Below are 13,335 nucleotides of genomic sequence, written 5' to 3' on the forward strand. Positions count from 1 at the left end.
TTATAAGTAACAATGAATGGGAAATTGTAGAAGGTGAAAATGTGGTTGTGGGCTTAGAATTGTTTGCTGGTTGTAGGTTGTACAGGTAGCACTGTAAAATATTCATTGATGAGTGTATTTATTTCATAAGTTGCCATTAAATAAACTATTTGAATATTAACTTCAGTCAGACGAATTTCATCGGCCGGTTGACGAAATAATTATGAAATAATGAGTACGTTACGTGTGGTGACTCATTGTTATATTATGGTCAACAGATTCCCTACATTTTTAGGCATCAGTCCCTCTCTTACTTGGATTAAGTCCAGGAGATGCTGAAAAGCGTTTTTTTGATTAGTTATCCATCTATTGTGATCACCAAAACATAATTTGAGCGATAACGACCAAAAAACGGTTTTGCCTGTATCTTCATTGAACTTTTAAAAGTGTATGAATGTAAAGGTAAAGAGCGACTTAAGATTATAGTAACAGTAGTAAATTATAATAATAGTAGTGTTTCATGTACCTACTGAAACAAAGGCGAGTAAATTAGTGTTAATCGATGCCGGCCTTGAGATCGGGTCATAGTTAGGTCATACGTATTTTTAGAATTTTAGTAGGTAACTCATTTACAAACGTTTTTATACAAGTTTACTACAAAACAATGTATGATGTCGTTATTTATCTTGGCGAAATCCGTTATTGCGTCCAATCGTTGCAAAGCTTATATTTTGTCCTTTTGAAGACTCTGAGGGTGGTTACAAATGCACCAGCACTAGGTATTCGTGAATCTATTATTCAACTCAAATAACAGTAAGTAGTCGCAGATAAATATGAATTTGTGCACCTACAAAAAGTTCCTACCTAATATTAACTTAAATATCCATATATATATTATAGGTACCAGGTATCTACGAGATACGCAGGTTGCGCGCGCACAATAGCGACCTATAGCAGCGCTTTACATTGGGCATTTTTTTGTTTTGGTGTCCGGGGAAACAAACACAAGATAACATAGAAAGTCGAAAGGGAAATTGCAAATGGGAAAATGTTGCACATCAAACCAAATATTAAAAAATCAACGAAGGATCAATGGCTTGCAGCTGCCATTAAATTTGCAACAAATTATCTGTTGGATTGTGTTAGTTGTTACAGCCGTAATAAATTGTTCAATCGTTAGTCAAATACAATTCAAAGAACTGGAAATTATATCGCTTATCATATTTATAATTTTATATATAAGTCATATAGTGTCCCATGTTGCTGCATTAGCAATAGATCCGGCAGAGAAAGACTTGCGAGATCGTGAGACAAGTGAAGTTCCAGAATTTGATCGCAATTTGCATGCACACGTTATTGAAAACGGAAGATGTCACCTGTGTAACATATATACAAGCAATAAGAAAACAAAACATTGCGGTTTATGTAATAAATGTGTGTGTGAGTTTGATCATCACTGCAAGTGGCTGAACAATTGTATCGGTGGAAGGAACTATTCTGCGTTTATTGGATGCGTCACGACGGCGTTATTTATATCTACATTTACTTCTGCTTTATGTATAGCTGATATAACCTTGTTTTTAAAATATCCTCAACTATTAAGTTCTGATGCACAGAAGTTTTTTAATTGCAACTCGGGAAATTCGACGACTTATGTGATATATTGTCAAAGTTCAATAACGTTCTTAACATTTTTAGTAGTTTTATGTGTTAGTGGAATCGCTATGGCATGCACTTTACTACATTTGTGCTGTTTCCATATTTATATATACTTCTTGGGTGTGTCTACGTACGAATATATAACAAAAAATAATAATACTGAAAAGACCCAAGCAACATGTTGTAGTATGAACTTCAAAAGAAAAATGTATGAATTTAACAGAAAAAAAGATACATCAGATTTCACAACTGAAAGCGGAAAGACTCATGTTACCAAAAATGAAGCAAATGTAGCTAATTTGGTGAATATTTTAATCGACACTGAATTAAATAGGGCCACGAAATTATTTTCACCCGATAAAAATAGAGTACACCCTCAGCGTGATGGAGACATTAGCTAGCGGATGTGTTTTGGGGTAATCCCCAATAATAATTGGATGTTGATTTATTTGTAAACAATATTTTTGACCCTATGCCACGATATAGCTTGCCAAAGGAGCGCCAGGTTTGATTCCCGGATAAGCAAGCAAGCATCTAATGGATCATAATTTTACTTATATTCTATATCAATGCGCTCCTAAATATAAATTTCTTACGGGGGCGAGTGTGTAATTATATGTTTTCCAGGTGTGCCTTCGTAAAAATAATTAGGTAGCTACAGTAAATACTCTATAATTAGTATGGAGTTACATTTGCTACATTTGTCCATTACTTATAATTCGATTAGGACATAGGTGAAGATGAATAGTAGATATTTTTTTGTAATGTTTTTCTTTTACTTGAAATAATGTATTTGCACAAATTTATAACTATTATAATAAATAAAAAACAAACTTTGGCATTTAATTTTTATTTTCATAAAACATTGTTATATTTAAATATTTTTACATAAGACCTACATGGTACCACAATGAAATGGATAAAATATATATTACTAATACATTAATTTGATGTAATGCAAAAATGCCCACGTGCAACAGAAATTTGTTGTAATAAAACACCCAATATTCACACTAACCAAACCATATTGTATTGTAAATCCTGAGCTCTAATCACGTCTGCGGCGACGGTTCTGCTCCTCCTGTAAATACACATATATATTATAGAATTTATTATCCTACAATCTTATATTTATCACTTTTCCAATTTACATATACTTTGAACCCAAGAATTCATTTTTTTTACATAAATAGTTTAAATGAACTTTTGTTTTCATGGAAACAATCATGCCATCACTAGATACTGACAATTTTAATTGCATTTACATCAGTGTCAAATAATTAAGCAAATGTTTACTTTGAAAAAAAAAAATTTTTTGTTGAAAAGAATCATTACAGTAGTAAATGAATTAATAATAATTAATGTAGCAGTAGTTATCATATAAATCAATCAATATACCTTCTGTGTTAAGATTATGACCAGTCTTCTGAACATTCCAATGAAATCGATGAAGAGTTCCAGAGCATGTTGGACAAAGTCCTTGTTTCCCATTCTGCGTTTCTCAATAATCAGTTGAGTGTCAAACAGCACAAAGCCACACATTAAAACGAGTCCAAGGTAGAGATGAGCCTTAAATAAAAAAATTATGTTTACAAATTAGAAAAAGCAAATTATGCTTAAATATTATTAAATTTGTAGTAGGCAAATAGTATCTATTACCTCTATGGTTGTATTCAATGTAGTGTTAAACATCAATCACAATTACACAATATATACCAATTATGCGATGGAAGATTTGTAATTAAAAAAAGACCTGTTCCAAATCAATATTTCTACAAAAGTTTTAAAATTGCTTTAGTATTCATATTTTATATACCTGGTAAATGAAGTGAGACTGCATGAAGAGATTGGCAATAGTCATAATGGACATCGAGGTCAAAAGTGTCATCAGAGTGCCACCAAGGAATAGCCAGCTGCCTCTCTCAGCTAGCATGGCAGCAATGGAGAAGCACACAAACACAAGAGTAGTGCCCAGCAATGCAGTTACGATTATAGCCGGGTCCACAAAGCTCACATACTCCATCAGTGGGCCCAATCCCATACCTGTAATAAATTTTGACAATTACTCCACATAATTTGTAAGATTTTATTTTTAGTTACATTTCAGAATTATAACAAGAAAAATATTTAAGCATATTAAGAACAATACAGGTAAAATGTTTTGTTTGTCCACTTTTATAACTGAATCACTAATGACATATGATTAATATATTGCACAATTGTGTCATACCTGAAGTAAGACCAAAGCCCATAAGGTAACCAAGACGCATGCTTGTGTTCTTGCCATTGTCCGGTGTAGCAATGAGCATTAACATGAGGCCAGCCCCCACGAGAGTAGAAAGTAATCCTGCCTGAAACTGTGTGTACATATCCACGTACACCCCAGCACAGGCAGAGGCGCAAGTCATCATCAGAGTTCCGTAAACATTTTTAAGATGTTGGCGTACTGGAGCCTCCCTGCATGAAATTAAACATTATCACATTAGATATATATTAATCACTACTACTTGTTCATATTTGTGTATAGACATATCAATAGCTCCAATGATTCTAAAAAGGAAGTAAAGGAACCATGTTTTAGGTGACAATATTTTACAGTATTGACAAAAATTATATGTAGGTTTATATTATTTATGTAAGACAAATTGCTTTGAAGGTGGTAGAACATGTTGAGCAGGAATGATTTGTATTTTTTTAACATCTCATTTAGAATTCAATATGTTGATTTATCAATAAATTTTCATAGAATGTGTTAAGGAAGTCCCTAGTGGTAATGTATAACCCATTAGAGATGAAAAACTAGTATGCGGCCCACTTGGTGGCAACTGTCCATCATGGAGAACTAAACTAAACCACGGACAGGACTAATCCTAACTACTACCCGACCAAGCCGACTAGACTAACCGGTGGCAGCCTCCCTCGTACTGTACTGTTGTACTGTTCGCACCTAAACTCTCACTTTTTTGTTTTTGTTTAATGTTGTTATTGTTATCAATGTACATAGTTATTGTTTCTTTGTTATTTAGTACATTATTTATTGTTAAGTTTTAATTGTGCAGTGTGCTATGACAGCATCAAAATGGGGAAAAAAATCTATTCATAGCAAAAAGCTAACAATGATATTGTGAGTTTTATGTTTTACATTATTTTTCACATCACACATTAAAGTATACATGAAATAAGACAGAAATTATTAAAATTTACATTTCATAGCTATAAATCAACATTTTACAACAAGTTATTATTTTTTGCCAGCGTTACGTCACGTTTGACATTTGTCTAGTTGGCTTGGTGGAGTAGCAGTGCTTTAAAGCACTACCCCTGGGTGGCCACAAATGCATTGTTACCCGTAAGGTCTAGTTTTAAATGCTCATGGCAGTGGAGCTACCATACTCAAACCACATTCTAGCACTGTTAAAAGTTACCGACTAGTGGCTTTTAACATTACAATCTTGGAATTTCATGAATAAATATGGTAAAAAATATACAGAACACAAAAAAAAATTACTGAGTACAATAATGATCTAGAACAAGAAAAAAATATTAAAGCTGTTATGTATGTAGGTAGCGATGAATTAATGGAGTGTGGGTACATAACAAAAGCCTTTGAAGAAAAATTTGAAATAATTACTTATAGGTAATATCTTTATAATGTTATGTTTTTCTTTCATTGTTTGTATTGTTTATTCAAGTGAGTTTTGCATTGTGCAATGCTCACTTGTGTAAACACTTAAATATACTTAAATTTGTTCTATAATGAATCAAACTGATAAGCATAATTACCTAGTATGACTGTACAAATATACAACATCATACGAGTCGTAAATGTATATGAAGGTAGCGAGAACATGAGATATGTAAATTGACATAGCAATTATGAACTCGCGACGAATTATATTACGATAAAAAATACACAACAAAGTCAACTTGTTAGTCTTAGATAAAATTTATTAATAAAATTCAACCTCGTAAGTGCAGTAGAAATTGTTCTAGAATCGTACAGATCTATCCAAGCGGCCATTGGCCTAAATTAATTTAATGTAAAGATCAAAAATACAATAACGACTGATCATTCTGATACTATCTTTACATCAAACTTTATCGAAGCTAACCAGATAGGAAAATATGATGAGAAAAGTACTTACAGTCGATTTTGAAAACTGTTGATAAATGTCTGTAGATTAGGAGTCATCTTGGATTATTTTTCGAGACTAATGCAGTAATTGTAAGCCTCCAATATTATTGTAATCCAAAATATCACTCTTCTTAGTAGTTAACTATCGAATTCTTGTATAGCTTGAAGATTTTAGTACGTGCGCAGTTCAAAATGATGCAACTCACAATCACACTGAACTGAAATACTGATGGATTGGTTGGTGATGAAAATTATTTTTTTCTAGCCCCGACGTCACGTCAATCCAACAAAAGCACGTCATCCATCCTAAATACTTTTAATTGAAACAATGTACATTGGCATGCTTTCCATTCAGCCAAATTAGTTAAAATTGTTTATAGATTAGATGTTATAATATATTTAAGTAGGATATTTTATTTAAATATTAATTCATAAGCTTCTGTTATGAGTTATACACTAAAAAGTACTTATACAGATTACAGATTAGTATTAAGTAGAGACTTACACCATTTTCATTCATAAAATGTTTTCATTATGTTTAATAAATGAATCGGGTACAAAACATATTATTTTAATAGGTCCGTCTAGAGACGTCTAACTTTCAAATATTTTTATAATATTTCTGGCTCTCAGGGTAAACAATATAAAAGTATTTTGCTGACAATGATGTAAGCTGTGTATTAAAAAATACATTTGCCCATACGAAATTTAAAATTATTTAGCTGTCAATGTCAAGTTGTCAAGTGTCAAACTACCAATGCAATGCCTTTTGTTTTGAGGTTATAAAATGAAACATGGTGTTATTAATTTAACATTTTACCAATAAACACATTTATAATTAGTAGTATTACAATTTTTAAATATGGGAAAAAAGACAAAAGTTGGCAAACAGCGGAAGGACAAATATTATCAATTAGCCAAGGAAACTGGTCAGTATATAATATTACACGTTTGATTTTATACTAATTAAACAGTGTGTTTAATTGATATATCGTTTTATTTTAAATTACAGGCTATCGTTCAAGAGCAGCTTTTAAGCTTATACAGTTGAACAGAAAGTTCGGGTTTTTACAAAAATCGCGAGTATGTATCGACTTATGTGCCGCTCCGGGAGGATGGATGCAGGTGGCACACCAAAACATGCCACTGTCGAGTGTCGTCATCGGTGTTGACCTGTTTCCGATCAAACCTATCCCCGGATGTATTAGCTTAACTGAGGACATAACCACTGAAAAATGTAAAACCGCGATAAAAAAAGAAATCAAAACATGGAAGGCCGATATCGTGCTCAACGATGGAGCTCCGAACGTCGGTTTGAATTGGATTCACGACGCTTATCAGCAAGCCTGCCTCACGCTCAGTGCCATGAAACTGGCCTCTAATTTCTTAAGAGAGGGTGGCTGGTTCATTACAAAGGTATTCAGAAGTAAAGACTACCATGCACTATTGTGGGTTCTAAAACAGTTTTTCAAAAAAGTGCACGCTACCAAACCTCAAGCATCTCGTAATGAATCTTCTGAAATATTTGTTGTATGTCAAGGATATGTTGCACCGGACAGCATAGACCCAAAGTTACTTGATCCAAAATATGTCTTTGAAGATCTGGAAATAGTTAAAAAGCAGCACCATAACCTATTGCATCCAGAGAAGCAGAAAAAGGCTAAAGCAGAGGGGTACAAAGAGAATGATTACACGACACACCATAAGGTGTTATTATCACAGTTCATGGCATCATCAGAACACATAGACCTTCTTCAAGGGTGTTCACAGGTAATATTAAAACTCATTCAACTTAATTAAATTTAATTAACATGGAACAATTAAATATAAGTAGGCATAGTCCTGTTCCAAAAGTATAGTTAAGATTAACGACTATAATTTGTTACAAAAATTTTCATAATAAATATATTTTTTGTATATTTACAGATCGAATTTGATGACAAATCAATTGAGAATCATCCTAAAACAACCGCTGAGATAAAGGAATGCTGCGAAGATATTAAAGTTTTGGGCAGAAAGGATCTTAAGGCCTTGTTAAGTTGGCTGAAGCAAATGAAAGAATGGAAAGATTCTCTTACTAGTACAGAGGAGGTAAGAAAGTTAAGATATATAGTTTTAAGATTTATGTATAAATTATTATTGGAACAATTTTTGAATGGTCAACTATGTTTTGAATGTGGAGGTTCCATCACCATACCTATTTCTAGCATAAAATCATGAGGCCATAAAGAAGTCCTTGAGTTTCTGCATGAGGGTGTAGATACTGATTGACTTATGTTACAAATAAAATGAAAATATTCCTATACTTTATATTAATATTTGTATTCCTCACAAACCAAATAATTAAAATTTTCAGGTAAAAGAAAAGGAGAGCCCACAAAAAGATGAGGAAGACAAAGATGATGAAGCAGAGGGAGATCAGGTGGATACTGAAATAGCAGAATTGCAAGTAAGTTTATAGCACATTGATATTGATATGTGTCTGCATTATTTATGCACCAGGAGAACACCTTGTAATGAATTACAAATTCATAATCATACTTATGCTAAAAGTGTCGCAAAACGCAAAACGTTACTGATCTGATAAGACTTCTAAGTTATGTAGAATTTTGTAGCCAAAATAAAAAAATTGGGACCCTATTACTAAGCCTCCGCTGTTTGTCCATCTTTCTGTCACAAGGCTATATCTGGTCAATCATAATAATAGCTAATGCTCGCAATGCATTCACTTCTATAGGTGGTATGTAAGAATGTCTAAATGGACTGTCTGTATGGAATATCTTTATATGGACATTATATAATATCATTTAATTTGTGTGTGTCAATTAGTATAATTGATTCAAAACCGTTCTATTTGACAATAAATAAATAATAAGTACAATAGTATAAGTTCAACTCACATTTTACTATTCCAATCACATAATAGGTTAATACTAAACATTTCTTACTCTTAATTTTACAGGATGAAGAGAGAAGACAATCAAAAAGAAAAAGGAAACAGTTAAATAAACAAAGGCAGAAGTTAGCAGAGAAGATGAATCTTAAAATGGTATTGAAGGGTGACGGTGGACCCATCATGGAGAGCAATGACATGTTTAAACTCTCTGACATTAAAAATACTCAGGTTGGTATATTATTGTTATTACTGAAGTTTATGTCTAAGGTTTATGTAGGGACTTGTTAGTTATTTTCTGGAAGGCTTTTTCTTTCTATGAATTTTGTTTCAAATGTATAATAAATATGTATAATTTCTGCTCTCAACTTCATGCATGCTTGAGTGATATATTGATAATATTTTATATTCTATCATTTCTATCCCACTTAATTTGGGTAGATGTTATTTCTTACTTCTCTGTATCTCTTTATACTAAAACTAAGATAGATTAAAGTCACCTTTAGTTACTGTAGTTAAAATTATTATTATTATGTTAAATAAAGGAATTGGAGAGAATTATTGATCAACAACCAGATATTGTGGCGGATCAAAGTGATGAATCTGATGATGAGATAAAGGTGAAACCTAAATATATGAAATATGATGTGGAGAATACAAAGTTGGATTCATCAGGCTTGTACTATAAGGATTCCGACAGCGAACTGGAAATGGAAAGTGATTCTGAAGGTGAACAAGATAAGGAAACATTAGGTAAGCAAAGAGATGATAGATTATGAATAGTTAAACATATTTCTTTACTCAAAATTTATTTCCTTGATATGTTTTAAGTCACAAAATTGAGTTGGGCATTATACTTATCCCTCATTATTGGGGTTGAGCAACTTCTCATAAATTTAAAATTTTAACAAAAGCTTTACCAAGTTGTATTGACTATTATCAACAACTTAATTATATGATTAAATATCAGCAGTGTGATGACCGAAACCATTATAAGTGTATAATTCCAAGTAAAACTATAGTGCTGATGAATGACAATAAATTTTCCTGGGCTTCTCGAAGCATCATAGTGAATCTCTGAAAATAATATTAATCTGAAATAAGCTTAAATCTTTTTAGCTTTGTATGTTTATATAATATTAATTAATGTAATTGGTCATAATAGTATACATGTCGTATGACTTATGATAAAAATAAGTAATATAAATATTTTTTTCAGCTTTCTCTGATTCAGATAATGAATCTAAGAAAATGGACAAAATAACAAAATTAAATACTCTAAGAAACAGCAAGGTGAAGGGTGCACCACCCATCCCTAAGGACAACCCTCTACTGACAGACCTGGACAATACTGATCCAGTAACAAAACGCTCCATGAAAGCTGAGCTATGGTTTCAGAAGGACAGTTTTAAGGATATTGATGAAGAAGATGATGAAGGTGTAGATTTAGATAAGTTGGCTGAAACTTTCAGGGAAAAAGGTTTGTATTAAAAAGTGTCTTGCCAAATTCATTATTGAACATTTTCACAACTGGAATAAGAATTTTCACAATAGAATTAAGTCTTTTTGTTTTTGTACTTTTTGGATTCCATCCATTGGCATCTTCTCCAGTCCATTTACACCTTGATAACCACATGAACTTATTTATTTGATACATAGCATTTGAATTCCTACAGATTGTATGTTTTAAACTGACTTATTCAAAATACTGGCTTTATGTTTTATGTTTCCTTTCATGAAGAAATCTTTATCATTTCAATACTTTGCCAGAAGTTGAACTATTGAGCCATAACTTGTTTTTAGTTGAATTTTAATTTATTTTTTTAGGCAAGGTAGTCAAAGACGCCGAAGAGGATTCAGCTGGAAATAAAAACATGGGCGTAAAGAGAAAGCAGAGTGATCTAGACGATTCTGACGACGACGACTCGTCGGATAGTGATTATGATGTGGAGGAAACTGTTGCGCCCTCAGCGGGAAACGCTGGCGCTAAAACTAGCAAGAAGGATGGATTTGAAGTGGTATCTCAGGATCCAGGTAAAGTTCATCAAATTTACAATTACGAAAATGATACTCTGTTATTCAATATTACAATACATACTTAATGAGCATATGTCTAAATTTATAATAAACATTTAATTTACAGAACTAAAAAGGTTGAAGAAGTCGATAAAAATGGACGCCGAGACGTTAGCATTAGGGACAATGATAGCCACATCGAAGAAATTTAAGAGAGATTTGATAGATGATGCATGGAACCGCTATGCTTTTAATGATAAGAATCTACCTGACTGGTTTGTAGAAGATGAAAGTAAACACATGAAGAAAGAAGTAGTGGTTCCAGAAGTAAGTGATAATACGTTTTTTTTATGTGTTAATGGCGTTACAGGTGGTGGCAAAAGAAAATTAGGTTTATATGTGTATTTAACAGGTTCACAATTTTAGTATATTATGGTTTAAAATTATATTTACGTATAATGTATGTATTTTATTCTATTACAGAAATATACTGAGGAGTACAAGAACAGGTTACAAGATATTAATGCGAGGCCGATAAAGAAAGTAGTGGAAGCCAAAGCTAGAAAGAAGAAGCGTATGATCAAGAAAATGGAGCGTGCGAAGAAGAAGGTCGAAGCAGTGATGGAAAACGCAGATATGTCGGAGCGGGAGAAGGCACAGCAAGTTAGACAACTGTACAAAAAAGCACAAACTGATGGGAAGAAGAAAGTCACGTATGTGGTAGCCAAGAAGCACACTAGTGCTAAACGTATAAAACGACCTGCTGGAGTCAAGGGACACTACAAGGTCGTAGACCCGCGCATGAAGAAAGACCTGAGAGCGCAAAAGGCTAAGGAAAAAACGAAGGGTCGCGGTAAAAAGGGCAAACCCAAAAAAGTAAAGCAAAACAAAGTATCTAAAAAGAAAGCCGGCAAGGCCAAATAATTTAACATTTTGCTGTGTATTTTATTGTCGATAAGAATATTACACTTTTTAAACTAAGCTTTTATTTTCATTTATTCTAATAACGTAGTTTCAAATCTCTTTTAAAAATGTTTGAGTATTTAGCAGTTACCGTGTATGATTAAAAAGATTAGAAAAAAGTATTCACGATTTATATTCGATCACTTTGATACTAGGTAGCATTAATATGAATAAATATTTAATGGCTGTCGAATAAACACAGCTTAGCTCATTTGTCCAATCAAAGATTTTTCCTGTGTGTGCTTTGCCTATAAACTTACAGATACATATTTTAGAGAGTAGTATAATAAACAGGGGAGATGCGTATGTTATGCAAAAAATAATTTAAAAACGCCTTAATTTTCCACGACTCGGTCTTATAATAAAAGTAACATTTTTCCGAGCGGGTTCAGGGTCGGCGGTATTTGAGTCCGCGTGCGTCAGCGCTTCGCCCGAGTTCAGGGACAGCCGCGCCATAAATGATATCACTTCGCCCCGTGACCTTGGTGTCTTATTCTGATTCGCTCCAACTACGCCGTCTGCCTACTAAAATATATCAAGTCTTTGTCCCAGGCACAAACAAAAAAACATTATGTAGTTAGGTTGTAGGTACCTGTGTTTCCAATTTTATTTTTTCTAATTTTAGCATCGAATCGAACACGAAGTAGAATTTACATCGATTATTTAAGGGTTTATAATTTTATATTGCGCCATTATTAAAATAGTGGTTTGCGCTGTTGTGTTGTGGATTGTTTTATAGTAATGCAGGCATTTATCTGACGCGTTCCAAATTGATTCTTCGGGCCTGCAAACCATCTGACATAGACCTCGGGTAAGAAAGATTCCAGTTGTTTCTGGGAGCTTACAGACAGATTTCTAGGTTCAAATCCACAAATTGAAGATGGTAGAATCAATTGTGGTGTGACTGTTAAGCGCTGTTGTATTTTGGTATAAAGGTGTAGGGGAAACATACTTTTTTGAGGCGTTCCAGTTTAGTCCTCAGGTAGGAATTACAGATGTAGACTTACCATCAAGTGGACTGAAAATAATATGGGAGCAGCAGACGAGCGCTGCTTCCATATTATTAAAAATATATTGCATTATTAACTACATATTTGCATATCACTCTCTTTGACGGGAAAACGAGGCAATCATCTTTGCCTATCTTATAAACCCTTTATTTATATTTATACGCAGTTCTTCAGAAGGATGTTATCTTTTCCTTGACCCTTTTTTGTGACATTGTCTTATTTATAGAGGCATCAGCCTCTTCGTATTAAATTTCGCCACACTAATATATTCGTCGGAGAAGTATATAACACGAAGAAGTATATTCGCGTACGTATATATAAGTAAGTATATCTACTGAGTTCACAATAATTCCCAAAGCCCGAACTTTCTGTTAGGTCACCTTGTATAGATGACGTACATTACTTATAATTTTGATGTTATTTTTGTATTTACCGAAAGTTCAACCGGCACAGCCGCGAGCGAAATGCTTGTTAGTTAAAATTGCCTAAATAGGTAGGCACTCATAGCCATATTCGAGGAAAGCTAGTGCGTCAATGGAGTCACCTTTGCGAATAAAATCGGTAACGTTTTATCAACACAGAAATAGCCGGAGAGCATCATAAGTCGTACCGATGGTGGTGGTGTGGGCGATGTGGGCGGCGGGCGCGGCGGGTGCGCTATATCGAGCGCGCGATCACGG

The 13,335-nt window shown here is 33.4% G+C and overlaps 3 protein-coding genes across 4 annotated transcripts; 2 read left to right on the forward strand and 1 right to left on the reverse strand.

Moving 5' to 3' along the window:
- Nucleotides 1–74: 74 nt before the first annotated feature.
- LOC140753010 (palmitoyltransferase ZDHHC11) lies at nucleotides 75–2,471 on the forward strand. The gene has a single exon (XM_073087358.1). The coding sequence runs from the start codon at nucleotides 1,020–1,022 to the stop codon at nucleotides 2,037–2,039; it is 1,020 nt and encodes a 339-aa protein (XP_072943459.1). The 5' UTR covers nucleotides 75–1,019; the 3' UTR covers nucleotides 2,040–2,471.
- A 1-nt stretch (nucleotide 2,472) lies between these two features.
- Nucleotides 2,473–6,051, reverse strand: BI-1 (Bax Inhibitor-1). Of its 2 annotated transcripts, none has more exons than XM_073087361.1 (5): nucleotides 5,780–6,051; nucleotides 3,869–4,091; nucleotides 3,455–3,681; nucleotides 3,037–3,207; nucleotides 2,473–2,719 (listed from the first exon to the last, which is right to left on the reverse strand). In XM_073087361.1, the coding sequence occupies exons 2-5, from the start codon at nucleotides 4,047–4,049 to the stop codon at nucleotides 2,687–2,689; spliced, it is 612 nt and encodes a 203-aa protein (XP_072943462.1). In that variant the 5' UTR covers nucleotides 4,050–4,091; nucleotides 5,780–6,051; the 3' UTR covers nucleotides 2,473–2,686. The 2 variants fall into 2 exon arrangements, with proteins under 2 accessions (XP_072943462.1, XP_072943461.1); XM_073087360.1 differs by having other exon boundaries at nucleotides 3,869–4,095; nucleotides 5,784–6,049.
- A 470-nt stretch (nucleotides 6,052–6,521) lies between these two features.
- On the forward strand, nucleotides 6,522–11,663 carry LOC140753114 (pre-rRNA 2'-O-ribose RNA methyltransferase FTSJ3). Its single transcript, XM_073087501.1, has 10 exons — nucleotides 6,522–6,702; nucleotides 6,786–7,543; nucleotides 7,700–7,864; nucleotides 8,130–8,222; nucleotides 8,736–8,897; nucleotides 9,212–9,419; nucleotides 9,886–10,146; nucleotides 10,494–10,700; nucleotides 10,810–11,009; nucleotides 11,166–11,663. Exons 1-10 carry the CDS (start codon nucleotides 6,636–6,638, stop codon nucleotides 11,604–11,606), a joined length of 2,562 nt encoding a protein of 853 aa, XP_072943602.1. The 5' UTR covers nucleotides 6,522–6,635; the 3' UTR covers nucleotides 11,607–11,663.
- Nucleotides 11,664–13,335: the final 1,672 nt, after the last annotated feature.

The sequence above is a fragment of the Epargyreus clarus genome, unplaced genomic scaffold (genome assembly GCF_041222505.1).
Source record: "Epargyreus clarus isolate Ecla_fem2 unplaced genomic scaffold, WU_Ecla_fem_2.2 ptg000026l, whole genome shotgun sequence".
NCBI lineage: Eukaryota > Metazoa > Arthropoda > Insecta > Lepidoptera > Hesperiidae > Epargyreus > Epargyreus clarus.

Coding starts and splice junctions, on each gene's coding strand:
- LOC140753010 (XM_073087358.1), top strand. CDS start 1,020: ATGGGAAAATGTTGCACATCAAACCAAATATTAAAAAATCAACGAAGG.
- BI-1 (XM_073087360.1), bottom strand. CDS start 5,830: ATGACTCCTAATCTACAGACATTTATCAACAGTTTTCAAAATCGACT. Junction 3,682..3,868: donor GGGCTTTGGTCTTACTTCAG/GTATGACACAAT, acceptor AATTTATTACAG/GTATGGGATTGGGCCCACTG. Junction 2,720..3,036: donor TCATAATCTTAACACAGAAG/GTATATTGATTG, acceptor GTGTATTTACAG/GAGGAGCAGAACCGTCGCCG.
- LOC140753114 (XM_073087501.1), top strand. CDS start 6,636: ATGGGAAAAAAGACAAAAGTTGGCAAACAGCGGAAGGACAAATATTAT. Junction 10,147..10,493: donor TGAAACTTTCAGGGAAAAAG/GTTTGTATTAAA, acceptor TTATTTTTTTAG/GCAAGGTAGTCAAAGACGCC. Junction 11,010..11,165: donor AAGAAGTAGTGGTTCCAGAA/GTAAGTGATAAT, acceptor ATTCTATTACAG/AAATATACTGAGGAGTACAA.